The 13,963-nt window shown below is 41.5% G+C and overlaps 1 protein-coding gene across 1 annotated transcript in view; it reads left to right on the forward strand.

Moving 5' to 3' along the window:
* Positions 1–3,582: 3,582 nt before the first annotated feature.
* cacnb3a (calcium channel, voltage-dependent, beta 3a) overlaps positions 3,583–13,963 on the forward strand; it is a 26,090-nt gene continuing 15,709 nt past the window's right edge. Inside the window, exons 1-2 of the mRNA XM_039007741.1 lie at positions 3,583–3,663; positions 5,486–5,578. Of these exons, the coding sequence (XP_038863669.1) occupies positions 3,583–3,663; positions 5,486–5,578 (174 nt within the window). The remainder of the gene's footprint in view (positions 3,664–5,485; positions 5,579–13,963) is intronic.

Genomic DNA, 13,963 nt, shown 5'->3' on the forward strand with positions numbered 1-13,963 from the left:
ACAGTTGGACACATTGGTGCCTTTCTGGCAATTCAGATTGTTGATAGAGGATCTTTTCAGTGAGGAATGTGGTTGTTTTTATTATTGTGTGTGTGTGTGTGTGTGTGTGTGTGTGTGTGTGTGTGTGTGTGTGTGTGTGTGTGTGTGTGTGTGTGTGTGTGTGTGTGTGTGTGTGTGTGTGTGTGTGTGTGTGTGTGTGTTTCCTGTGCTCCTGCCTTGATTGTGTAATTGTATTTATTTGTATTGGTATTTATTATGGATCCCCATTAGCTGCCGCCAAAGCAGCGACTACTCTTCCTGGGGTCCGGCAAAATGAAGGCAGTTATACAATTTTTAAACATTACAGAACATTCAAAATAGATTTCACAACACATTAAGTGTGTGCCCTCAGGCCCCTACTCCAGTACCACATATCTACAACACACAATCCATGTGTGCGTGTGTGTATAGTGCGTATGTTATCATGTGTGCGCATGTCTGTGCCTATGTTTGTGTTGCTGCACAGTCCCGGCTGTTCCATGAGGTGTATTTTTATCTGTTTTTTAAATCTGATTCTACTGCTTGCATCAGTTACCTGATGTGGAATATAGTTCCATGTAGTCATGGCTCTATGTAGTACTGTGCTCCTCCCATAATCTGTTCTGGACTTGGGGACAGTGAAGAGACCTCTGGTGGCATGTCTTGTGGGGTATACATGGGTGTCCGAGCTGTGTGTTAGTTGTTTAAACAGACAGCTCGGTGCTTTCAACATATCAATACCTCTCATAAATACAAGCAGTGATGAAGTCAATCTCTCCTCCACTTTGAGCCAGGAGAGATTGACATGCATATTATTAATGTTTGCTCTCTGTGTACATCCAAGGGTCAGCCATGGTGCCCTGTTCTGAGCCAATTGGAATTTTCCTAAGTCCCTCTTTGGGGCACCTGACTACACGACTGAACAATAGCCCAGGTGCGCCAAAACTAGGGCCTGAAGGACCTGCCTTGTTGATAGTGCTGTTAAGAAGGTAGAGCAACGCTTTATTATGGACAGACTTCTCCCCATCTTAGCTACTGTTGTATCAATATGTTTTGACCATGACAGTTTACAATCCAGGGTTAATCCAAGCAGTTTAGTCACCTCAACTTGCTCAATTTCCACATTATTTATTACAATATTTAGTTGAGGTTTAGGGTTTAGTGAATGATTTGTCCCAAATACAATGCTTTTAGTTTTTTGAAATATTCAGGACTAACTTATTCCTTGCCACCCATTCCGAAACTAACTGCAGCTCTTTGTTAAGTGTTTCAGTCATTTCGGTCGCTGTTGTAGCTGACATGCATAGTGTTCTGTCATCCACATACATAGACACACTGGCTTTAGTCAAAGCCAGTGGCATGTCGTTAGTAAAGATTTAAAAAATGAAGAGGCCTAGACAGCTGCCCTGGGGAATTCCTGATTCTACCTTGATTATGTTGGAGAGGCTTCCATTAAAGAACACCCTCTGTGTTCTGTTAGACAGGTAACTATTTATCCACAACATAGCAGGGGATGTAAAGCCATAACACATGCGTTTTTACAGCAGCAGACTATGATCGATAAAGTCAAAAGCCACATTGAATCATCAGCCATTCGTGTAAGTGCTGTGTTATGGCTTTACATCCCCTGTCCTTCCTTATAAGAATGCTGAAAGTCTGTTGTCAATTTGTTTACTGTAAAATAGCATTGTATCTGGTCAAACACCATTTTTTTCAAAACTTTACCAAAGGTTGGTGACAGGCTGATTGGTCGGCTATTTCAGCCAGTAAAGGGGGCTTTACTATTCTTAGGTAATGGAATGAATTTTGCTTCCCTCCAGGTCTAAGGGCACACACTTTCTAGTAGGCTTAAATTGAAAATATGGCAATATCATCTGCTTTTATACTCAGTCATTTTCCATCCAAGCTTGTCATTGTTGATAGAAAAAAGCCAAAGCTTTTATTAACATTCTTTATGTCATTTATATTTGTTTCATAGTGTAGTTGTAATTGCTTGGTCTTATCATGCAGGGCTGCCTTGGAAAATATACTTTGGTCTCAACTGGGACTTAATAATGGTTCCAGTAAATGGTATTGTAATGTACATAATAGCCTAACCAAGGACCACAGTTTAGCACCAGTCCATTGGATGCCAAAGAAGCAGTAGCTGCCATTATCTTCCATTTATTTTCTAAACGTGAACTATTCCAAATAAGGGGAAAGGGAGCAATATCAAAGATCATGGCAATCTTCCTCCTGCACAGAGCCACACCCGAGAGCACGAGGCAAAGTGAGAGGGTTTACCCCGGTCAAAATCTGTCCACGATAAGCAGACCAATAAGCAGACAACTAGAACAAACCCCAGCACAGGTGAGCTGAATATCCTTAATACGAGCAGTGAGGTGGGCTGGGTGCGGTAATATAGGTGCGGCGCTGACCGGCGACCGGTGGTGCTGAAATCCTCTCTGGTTTGATCGTGGCGCTGTCCATGGTGCTGAATGTTCGTGCGGTGGTACAGGGCACAATGGATTCACGCAGATAACTTTAGTATGTCGTTAGCAGGCCTTATTTAGGCTACCTGCGGCTTTTGACATAGGTTACTCCACAATTTACTGAAGAAAAAACATATAGGAATATTATGACCTAATGAAGAAAATATTATATTTTTTAGATTGTATATTAATCAATATATTGATTTAAGATGAGATGACAATACGCCTTCATTTTTACCATTAAAGAAAGTGCTACAATTGACCCATTGCATGGTTACCACCAACCTCGACTAATGTGGGCCTACTCGAAATTCTACCAATAGATTCATGTTATCATGGTAAATTTGAATACCTCTAACTCAAACAGAAATAGAAAAAAACTCAAATATGTTACACCTGTCCCCAGTATCCACTTGGCCTATAATAGATAACTATAGTTTACATGGTATTCCAAATTATGAAACACATCATTCAACCATGAATCATATACAGTAGGAAACACTAATCCTTTACTTTTATTTAGCATACAGAATTGAAATGGTACTAAAACAATATTTATGTTGTTATTTATTAAAAAAGAACATTTGCTCAAATGAATAACCCACATTTTATAATACCAACTTGAAAAACAGAATCATTTCATTTCTGCACGGATTAGCTGTTACGCCAATTAAGCAGCCTTCTGTGAGACCCTCTCATAGCGAGCACAGAGAGAGACATAGAATGAAAGAGGGGGAGCGAAAGAGAGAGAGAGAGAGAGAGAGAGAGAGAGAGAGAGAGAGAGAGAGAGAGAGAGAGAGAGAGGATGCGACGCAAATATACAGGGATCGAGGGCAAATGAGAGCTCATCGGCTAGTATAGTATACATCTTGACTCGATATATTTTTTTATAGTGATATGTTTTTCCTTCCTTGATGCAGAAAATATATTTTGTTTACCATACATCCATGTAGCTCTCTCGCCCCACACCCTCACACTATTCTACTACGGTACACCCTCCCTCTTCCACTGCACATAGATGTAATGTTGGTATCAGCGTTTTTTCCAATAACCGATGTCTGTGTGCATCCCGCCTCCCTGCGCTCTCAAATAGATGGTGCAAGTCAAAATGTCCAAATCGTCCGCAGACCCACTGCCTGGTGTCGAAACAGGCTCACAGTCTCACAATTTTCAGGTAGGTCTCCTCTTTTAAGATGGCACTCAGCAAAGTAGAGCTTGAAAATGGTTAACGTTTTGCTACTTGTTGTTGAAATGAAAGCGTACAGCCTTGGCAATAGTTTCTACCTACGCCAGTGGAATATCGTTTTGAAACTGCCGATTGATGAAAATAAGCAAAAGGCTATGCCACACGATAGGATTATGTTATCCGTTTAATTCGATCGGTTATCTGGGCTATTCAATTGTCGCTATAAAGAAAGTAGATAAGATGATTGATAGGTCTACAATGTTCATTGCTGAAGTGTGTTCTTCACTCACTCTGATTTCTAACCGCAATTCAGGCCTCTATTCTTCTGATTTTCAATATGTATTGTGCAATGGTGTTTTATTATTTATTTTAATGCATTTCCTGATTAAACTCTGCATACAACGCGTTATACTCCACCAAAAACAGATATCAAGTGTCTGATATTGAACTGTTTTAACGTTTCATCTGTGGCGGGTAAGAAACCGTGAATATCAAGCATTTCTTGAGAGGTGTATGTTCGAGTAGATCGGCTCACCTGTAGCCTACTTATTTCAGCGCTTTTATTAAAACGCAATTGCCAAGGCACTCTACCGTCAGGTTTTGGCATCAAAGTAACTGTTGGGTGGGAGCTAAATCCAATCCAACGAGACTTTATTGAGTCGGGGATTCGTATAGATCTACAGTGGGCTGGCTGTACGTATAACAGTCTGTCCATATTCTGTATTGTGAATGCATGTCCATTTTCACCCCCCCCCCCCCCCCCCCCCCCCAAAAAAAAACTTATCTACCAATAAAATGCTAAGCTCGCACTCACAGGGCAGTCCAGAACAAGGTGTGCCCAATTCCCTGCATGGTTCATGACTATTTACAGTTCTGCGTCAGCCTTTGTCCCCAATAAATACATTTAATCAATGGTTTGAGAAATATCATCCACTACTAGACACGTATTATTATCCAGACAGTCATTACATATGGGTCGTTCCACGAAATGAGTACCTTTTTGTGTCACTTTGATATTTTAAGTAGAAATTGTGCTCACGTATTGTATTTTAAAAACCTCATATTAAATTAAATGCACTTTAATATAGTCCACATGGACATGTTTCAGAAATTCAGATTTTTAATATGAATAAAGACTTGCTGTCCCTCTGTGCATCCTCAGTGACTTGTAGGAAGATTTTAAACCACTTATCCCCAACGTTTATCCAAGTTTTCACCATCGTTGAAAAGCCCCAATTATTTTGTTGCTTTGACAAAGTAATTTCTGAAGATTATAATTTATTTAATGTAATAAGGGATTCATTTTAAGGGGAAAAAAACAGTCTCTTATTTTTAGGTCAAATGTGTTACGTGAACTGAACTCTCGTTTTAATATGCTGAAACTATTCTTAAAAATATATATATATAATTCTGAAGGAATATTGAATATCTAATAGTAAAATGTGGTGGAAAACTGACCGGATCGAGCATAACAATTGCCACTTCCTGTTGCACACAACAAGCTTCCCTGTCACAAGGGGAAGAAATTGTCATCCCTGTTACTTCATTTGACACTTAATAGGCACTTAATATAGTCTTTTTTTTAAATCGAACCTCTTAAGATGCACCGAATTGGTGGAACGACCCATATATCCAGCCAGAAGAACAGTTTGTTTTAGACATTGATCTATCACACCATGTAATAGGATTTGAGAAATTGAGCTATTTGAAGATTTGAGAATGCACTCGACTTATTCTGGTCTCGATCTATAGAAATACATAAGTATTTCTCTCTTTCTTTCCTCTCTCATCCCTCTCTCCTCTGCAACAGCTGCCCAGGAAGTTGCCTAAGAGGAAAAGTCGGTTCAAACGTTCGGATGGCAGCACGTCCTCAGACACCACCTCCAGCTTCATCAAAAGACAGGTAACTTTAGAGTTCTTCACTAGCTCCTGTTGCCATGGTCAGTGTGCAGTGTGACTGGCATAACCAAGGACCTTGTGTCAATTCAACACTGTCATACCACATTCCACAAGCGCTAACGAAACGAAAGGGTGTCGAAATACTACAAGGTTTTTGAAAGTGACCATTGCCTTTGTCTTATTCTCAATCTTATAGTAACCAATCACTGTGATGTCTTTATTATGAGGCTTTTTATTTGGTTTAATTCACAGGAGGCTGCTTAGGGGAGGACGGCTCATAATAACGGCTGGAACGGAGTGAATGGAACGGTATCAAACACATGGAAACCATTCCATTGATTCCGTTCCAGCCATTACGATGAGCCCTCCTCCCCGATTAAGGTGCCACCAACCTCCTGTGGTTTAATTAGCTTTTACTGGTAAAACATTTGAATGTAATTCTTAACATGTCCAATAGAGTGCAGTATTGGATTTGTAGCAGCAGTTTGTTACATGAAAATCCCAAACCAGCCTCAGTTTTTAATTAATGTTTTCAGGTCAAGCAAGCGCAAGCGGCAGGGGTGCAGATTTGATGTTATTTAAGAGAATCTCAATAGCTGGTGAGAAAAAGGGAGAGAGAAATTAGGTTAAGATAACACTGCCCTTGAATTTAGATTTGTCACCACGCCAAACAGAACCTTTTTGGGTCTCTTTCCCCCTAATAATGTCCTGCAGTGAATTCAGGAAGTGTTTTTTCATTCTGTATGCTTGATGTATGTTTCATAGCCTGGTTCTCCATGCTCTGTATCTGCAGATGAATTGGACTTGGTAAGCGTGTCAGTGCAGTAACCATCCAGGCGGCTGCAGTGTAGCGTCTGGCCCAGTAGAGGGGACCTCTGAGCCCCTGTAGAAGCTCTATGTGGAGAAATCAAAGAGCTTCAATCAGGTTACACTGCATGAGTCCAAGACTGACAACAACGCTGTGAGTCAGAGGCCTCTTCATCTCCATGATTATGGGAGCAGAGGGAATGCCAAAAGCCAGGGGTGGATCCTTACACCCCTCGGCAAATGGAATAATGTGTATGTGTACCAGACAGTTAACAGGGAGAGGCTAATGTGTCCGAGCGCTGATACACTGGGTGCTTGGTTAAGGTTTTGTTCTTCTTAAGGCCTCTGGGTTTTCACACAGGTTTTCAATCCATATGACACCCCTTTATCCTCTCTGGCTTGGGCCTCGTGTTTCTTTCTCTTTTTTTACCTTCTTTCTTTGTGCACAGAAGTAAAGACGAATCCACTCAATCAGTCACCGGAATATCTGTCAAAAAAGGCATAACTGAAACATGCACTGAGAACAGTATAAGGAAATAAGTATGAAGAAAGAGTGAGCAGTGTAGCTAGTTGTCAGAAGCGTTGGTGCGAGCCAGGGTAGGAGGGAGGGAGGTGAAATGGCTGAAACAGATGTTATATTTAGGAGGGGACATTAGTTATACTGATTAGTGGCTCAGTGAAAACCTCCGTAATCCTGAGAATATCACAGGGTCTTCAATATGAATTGGACTCTTTTCCAGGTCCAGGGTGGGGCGGTGTGTTTAACCGTCTATATCTCACCAGCTTCGCACCTTACATCTATACAAATACAGTTGTATTGTTCCCTCTCATTTCATTGGAGTTTTGTGTTTTGTGTGTGTGTGTGCGTGTGTGTGTGTGCGTGTGTGTGTGTGTGTGTGTGGGTGTGTGTGTGTGTGTATGTGTGTGTGTGTGTGTGTGTGTGTGTGTGTGTGTGTGTGTGTGTGTGTGTGTGTGTGTGCATGAGTGTCTCTGTATTTGGTGGATTGCTCGGTTGTTGTTGCTACTTATTAGCACTTGATAATACCATAATATTACAAATGATTAAGCCTTTACCTCAGCGGGCTAAATCAGGGTCACACAAAGTGTGTCTGGGTAGTCTTAAACAAATCTACTTTGAAGCAAAAGTATACACCTCACACACATAGTTATGGGTTTTTAAAAAAGAAGACACCTGTACCATGTCACATATAGAGTTGAAATGTATTCCATTTAGAGTTTGCATTCCCACATTACATTTTATATACATCACAGAAGACTGAAATATAACAGAACTTGTCATAGAAACACCAGATCTTCATCAGGTTTTTAAAAATAATCTTTAGTAAGGATGAAATTATGAAAAATATGAATAACATTCCACCCATGAGGCCAAAGAGGGCGCTTTTGGTCATTGACTGCAGGAAAGGGCAGTAGAATACAATATACTGTTGGTATGTGTTTCCACAAGTACAATGTACACTATGTGAAATATACACAACCTAATAGTGGTAATATACACTAACAACAGCCTCATGAACATAGCTGTGGTAGAAATCTTGTTTATAATGCTGTGAAGTTAAATGATGAGACATGATCAGGTTTTCCTCTGACTACAGGACTGAGAAGACAGGAAGGGATCGAAGGCAAGAGAGGGAGAGAGAGAGAGAGAGAGAGAGAGAGAGAGAGAGAGAGATGAGAGAGAAAGAGGAAGGTGGATTTGATCAAGTGACGTACTTTAGCTCTTAGCAGAAGGTCTGTGCGTATGTGATTGGTGTGAGGGAGAGAGAGAGAGAGAGAGAGAGAGAGAGAGAGAGAGAAAGGGAGGTAGAAGGAGGAAGAGAGGGTGTCATAGGAGTATATTCCAGTGCATGTCCTCCCTGGTTCGGGGAAGGAGCACAGTCCAGTATGACCGCATACAGCATGTAGCCTAGAGGAAGGACAGGCTGGTTCTATCACCACACTGAGTAAGTACACAGACTCCCTCAGGAGCCATCACCATCTCTTCCTCTCTCTGTCTCTTCCCCTCCTCTCCTCATTGTCTCTCCATGTCCTCTGTTCCTGTCAGCCTTTCTCCTCCTCATCTCCCCTGCTCTTTATATCTTCAATGTTCTTCTCTCTCCCCCTCCTTCACATCTCTCTCCATCCTCTTCTCTCTTTCATTCCCTTCACATCTCTATTTCTCTGTGAAGCCCCCTAGTCGTTCTGTTTCCCTCTCTTCTCTGTTTCTCTCTTTTACTTCTTATTCTTCCTCTTCATTCTTCCCATTAAATCCAAGTACCACATTCATTAAAATGACGCTTCCTATGAGTTGCCTATTTCAGATCCGATCTTCATTGGTAGTGATTGTTGGGGCTGTGGTCTGTGATCTATGAGTACGCCTCGTTGACTGTTAATGGAGCAACTTGCCTTTACTTAACCACCTGTTTTACAACTAAAGTAACGTACCCGGTTTGCATTTACACCTTCCGGCGTCGTGCTTGGAATATTGGAACCAGTCACCGTCTGTCATGATGGTGTGTGTGTGTGTGTGTGTGCCTACATATGTGTGCGTGTGTATGATGTAGGGTTGACCGCATTTAGTCGACTGGTCAATTGTTTGGTCGATAGGCTGTTGGTCGACCGAGATTTCTTTAGTAGAGCAGTAGCAAAAATGGCGTACACCTGTGTGATTGGTGCCTGTCTGAATGGACTGATCCATTGTGGAGGCCGTGGGGATGGAACAGTCCACTCTAAGATGTGCTACTGAAATTGTATATGGCTATATTATGTAGGAACAATGGTGCAACACTAATACAAATAATAGTATTTTATAACAGATGCGCTTTCTCCCATGTTGGGTAGCGGTCGCTGTCCGCGGTTCTGAAACACATCAGTGCGCTGTTGAATTGCCATCTTTTCCTTGACCATGTTGCTATGTGCATAATAGCAAAGTTAACCAGCATATTGGTGTTGAGAACAATGTGGCTGAGGCAGCAGCGGAGTTAGGAGATGAGAAAACAGCACTTTCCTTAATTGTCTAAGAAAAGTGAGGAGAGGAAACCCAAACTTAATTAGGTCTATAATCAATAACCTAAATGTTAAATGTGCCTGGCTTTACAGTGCATTCAGAAAGTATTCAGACCCCTTGACTTTGTCCACATTTTGTTACGTTACAGCCTTATTCTAAAATGGATTCAATTGTTATTTTCCCTCATCTGTAACGGTTGTTCTCCTCCTCTTCGTCCGAAGAGGAGGAGTAGGGATTGGACCAAAGCGCAGCGTTGTTATATGACATAATGATTTATTGAAATGATAGACGAAACACGAAAACACTATAACAAACTACCAAAACAAATAAACGATGTAGACAGACCTGGACTTGAGAACTTACAATAAACGAAGAACGCACGAACAGGAACAGACTACATGAAACACAAACGAAACAGTCCCGTGTGGTAGACATACAGACACGAGATACAACCACCCACAACAAACAATGTGAAACAACCTACCTATATATGGTTCTCAATCAGAGGAAAACGAAAACACCTGCCTCTGATTGAGAGCCATACAAGGTCAATTAAACCTAACACTTAACATAGAACAAACAACACAGACTGCCCACCCAGCTCACGTCCTGACCCACTAAACACAACTATACAAAAGGAAAACAAGGTCAGGAACGTGACATCATCAATCTACACACAATACCCCATAATGACAAAGCAAACGGAAATATCACATTGACATAAGTATTCAGACCCTTTACTCAGTACTTTGTTGAAGCACCTTTGGCAGCGATTACAGCCTTGAGTCTTCTTGGTTAGGACGCTACAAACTTGGCACACCTGTATTTGGGGAGTTTCTCCCATTCCTTTCTGCAGATCCTCTCAAGCTCTGTCAGGTTGGATGGGGAGCGTTACAGCACAGCTATTTTCAGATTTCTCCAGAGATGTTTGATCGGCTTCAAGCCACTCAAGTAGATTCAGAGACTTGTCCCGAAGCCACTCCTGCATTGTCTTGCCTGTGCGCTTAGGGTCGTTGTCCTGTTGGAAGGTGAACCTTCGCCCCAGTCTGAGGTCCTGAGTGCTCTGGAGCAGGTTTTCAAAAAGGATCTCTCTGTACTTTGCTCCGTTCATCTTTGCCTCGATCCTGACTTGTCTCCCAGTCCATGCCGCTGAAAAACGTCCCCACACCATGACGCTGCCACCGCCATGCTTCACCGTAGGGATGGTGCCAGGTTTCCTCCAGACGTGACGCGTGGCGTTCAGGCCAAAGAGTTCAATCTTGGTTTCATCAGACCAGAGAATCTTGTTTCTCATGGTCTGAGAGTCTTTAGGTGCCTTTTGGCAAACTCAAAGCGGGCTGTCATGTGCCTTTTACTGAGGAGTGGCTTCCGTCTGGTGACTCTACCATAAAGGCCTGATTGATAGAGTGCTGCAGAAATGGTTGTCCTTCTGGAAGTTACTCCCATCGCCACAGAAGAACTCTATGGCTCTGTCAGGTTCTTGGTCACCTCCCTGACCAAGGCCCTTCTTCCCCGATTGCTCAGTTTGGCCGGGCGGCCAGCTCTAGGAAGAGTCTTGGTGGTTCCAAATGTCTTCCATTTAAGAATGATGGAGTCCACTGTGTTCTTGGGGACCTTCAATGCTGCAGACATTTTTTGGTACTCTTCCCCAGATCTGTGCCTCAACATAATCCTGTCTCGGAGCTCTACGGACAATTCCTTCAACCGCATTGCTTGTTCTTTGCTCTGACATGCACTGTCAACTGTGCGACCTTACAAAGACAGCTGTGTGCCTTTCCAAATCATGTCCAATCAATTGAATTTATCCCAGGTGTACTCCAATCAAGTTATAGAAACATCTCAAGGATGATCAATGGAAAAAGGATCCACCTGAGTTAAATTTCAAGTCTCATAGCAAAGGGTCTGAATACTTATGTAAATAAGGTATTTCTGTTTCTTATTTTTTATAAATGAGCAAAAATGTCTAAAAACCTGTTTTCTTTGTCATTACGGGGTATTGTGTGTAGATTGCTGAGGAACATATTTTTGAAATAAATTTTAGAATAGGGCTGTAACAAATAGTGGAACATTTCAAGGGGTCTGAATACTTTCCGAAAGGCACTGTATATCTACAGAAATAAGACAGATCCTGCTTCTGTTGCCTGTTTGAGTGTTTGTTTAATAGCCTACTGATTCCGTGAGAACCAAGCCTCATACAACCACAACATAAACACATTTGGTTGGTTTTGATCTTTGCTATACTGTACTAAATGCTTTACACTTTTTTCCTTTAGAACAGCCTCTCTGGTATTATTTATAATCTATGTAGTGTTATTTACACGGTTCCAAATTGTCATAAAAAGCATAGACTATTTATAAAAATAATAACCCTCCTTTTTCTTGATATCATTATTGTTATTATTACTATTATTGTTATGATCATCATTATTATAATAATCAGTGATGTCATTATCATTAGTAGGCTTAGTATAGCAGCCTTGTATAACCACCATCGAGCTGTAGGCCTAAGAGCACATCCTATTTAGTCTTAATAGCGGAGCTTACTTAGGCCTGTATTTCAAAACGTATAAAGGCTACAGTACTGTATCAATCAATCATTCATTTATTAATATCATCACACAGCGTACCCGTCGTTCATGATTTGACATGCATTCAAGCATTTTAGTATTAAAATAAAATAACAGATAGACCCTTGAATAATTAGCATAAACAATAGATAAACCATTCCATGTTGGAAATTGCATTCATGAATGAATCAAATCAAGTTTATTTTATATAGCCCTTCGTACATCAGCTAATATCTCGAAGTGCTGTACAGAAACCCAGCCTAAAACCCCAAACAGCAAGCAATGCAGGTGTAGAAGCACGGCGGCTAGGAAAAACTCCCTAAAAAGGCCAAAACCTAGGAAGAAACCTAGAGAGGAACCAGGCTATGAGGGGTGGCCAGTCCTCTTCTGGCTGTGCCGGGTGGAGATTATAACAGAACATGGCCAAGATGTTCAAATGTTCATAAATGACCAGCAGGGTCAAATAATAATCAGGAGTAAATGAATGCGACTGGTTTTAGTCTTTGCTGTAATAAAGGCTTTACATTTTATTTTATTTTATGTTACAACAGACTCTCTGGTATTACATTGTTCCAAACGGTCAGAGAAATGATATTGTAATCTAACGGCACCTGTTTGGTACATAATATGCACGCAGCACTTGCTCCTTACCTTCTTTTTCTTGAGCTCCAGTATCTTCCACAACTAGTCAAATTTATTCCACACATCTGACTTCCCCTTTCCACCTGAGCAACCAGTAAACATTTTCCCGTTTCGAGTTTATTTGTCACATTCTCTGAATTCTTCCAGATCAGGTATTCCCAAACTGGGGTAAGCAATGCCGTCAGGGGTACACCAAATAAAAATGTGATTCACATTAAAAAACAGACCATTTATATTTTCCAACGGGGCTATACATTTGGGTGAGTTTTTCTTCTTGCCTGAGTAGCCTCGTTTCACTGCCAAAAATAAAATCTAGTGTTCAGCGAAATAACAACACAATGTCAAATACAGGTAGCCTAACATAAAGTCACATTAACCGTTACTCGCTCCCGGGAATTCCACTAACGGTATGTATGTAGCCAAACATAGCTGCTGCTCATTCCGTTTGCTCGGAAATGGATAAATGGTTAAAAAAAGTAAGGCCCTTAGAGACACATAACAGCTCTACTGGTAGTACTGCTACTACCAGCAGAACTACACCTGCACCTGTCGACGACAGACGTTTTTCTGCTTCCACGAACACATCCAATGCTAGCATCAGTAATTCTACATTTGTTGTTAGCCCAGCTAGCATGGACACTGACAGTTGTGAATTTGATGCAGCCGAAGAGCTACTGCCCCCTTACCCGGGAAAGCACCGAACAACAGACAGGGACGTTGGACCATCGAAGAGACGCAAATATGATGAGAACTACATTGATTTGGGGTTCACTTATATTGGGAGTGTTAAATGTGCAAAAGACATTTAGAAACAAAACATGCCAATTTGAAAAATAAGCCACAGGAGTTTTTTGAGCGAGAAGAAAGATGACATTCGAGTAGTAAGACATGTATAAAAGCAACAGATACCATTAATAAGAAGGGTCTAGAAGCGTCTTATATGGTGAGCTACCGAGTGGCTAGGACAGGCAGGCCCCATGTATAAAAGCAGTGGCTAGGACAGGCAGGCCCCATACTATTGTGGAGGACTTAATTCTTCCTGCTGCCGCGGATATGGCTGGGACAATGCTGGGGGAAAAGGCAAAAAATATATACAGACAATGCCTTCATCAAACAACACTGTTTCACGACGCATCAGTGACATGGCAGGAGATTCGCATACAAACCAGTGAATTCTATGCGTTACAGCTGGATGAGTCAACAGACGTGGCGGGCCTGGCACAGCTCCTGGTATATGTCCATTACGTTTATGGGGGGTCAATTAAAGAAGACATCCTCTTCTGCAAACCACTGGAAACCAGGACAACAGGAGAGGATATTTTTTAAGTACTGGATAGCTTTGTGACATCAAATGGACTTGTGGTCA

The sequence above is a fragment of the Salvelinus namaycush genome, chromosome 14 (assembly GCF_016432855.1).
Source record: "Salvelinus namaycush isolate Seneca chromosome 14, SaNama_1.0, whole genome shotgun sequence".
NCBI classification, from domain to species: Eukaryota; Metazoa; Chordata; class Actinopteri; order Salmoniformes; family Salmonidae; genus Salvelinus; species Salvelinus namaycush.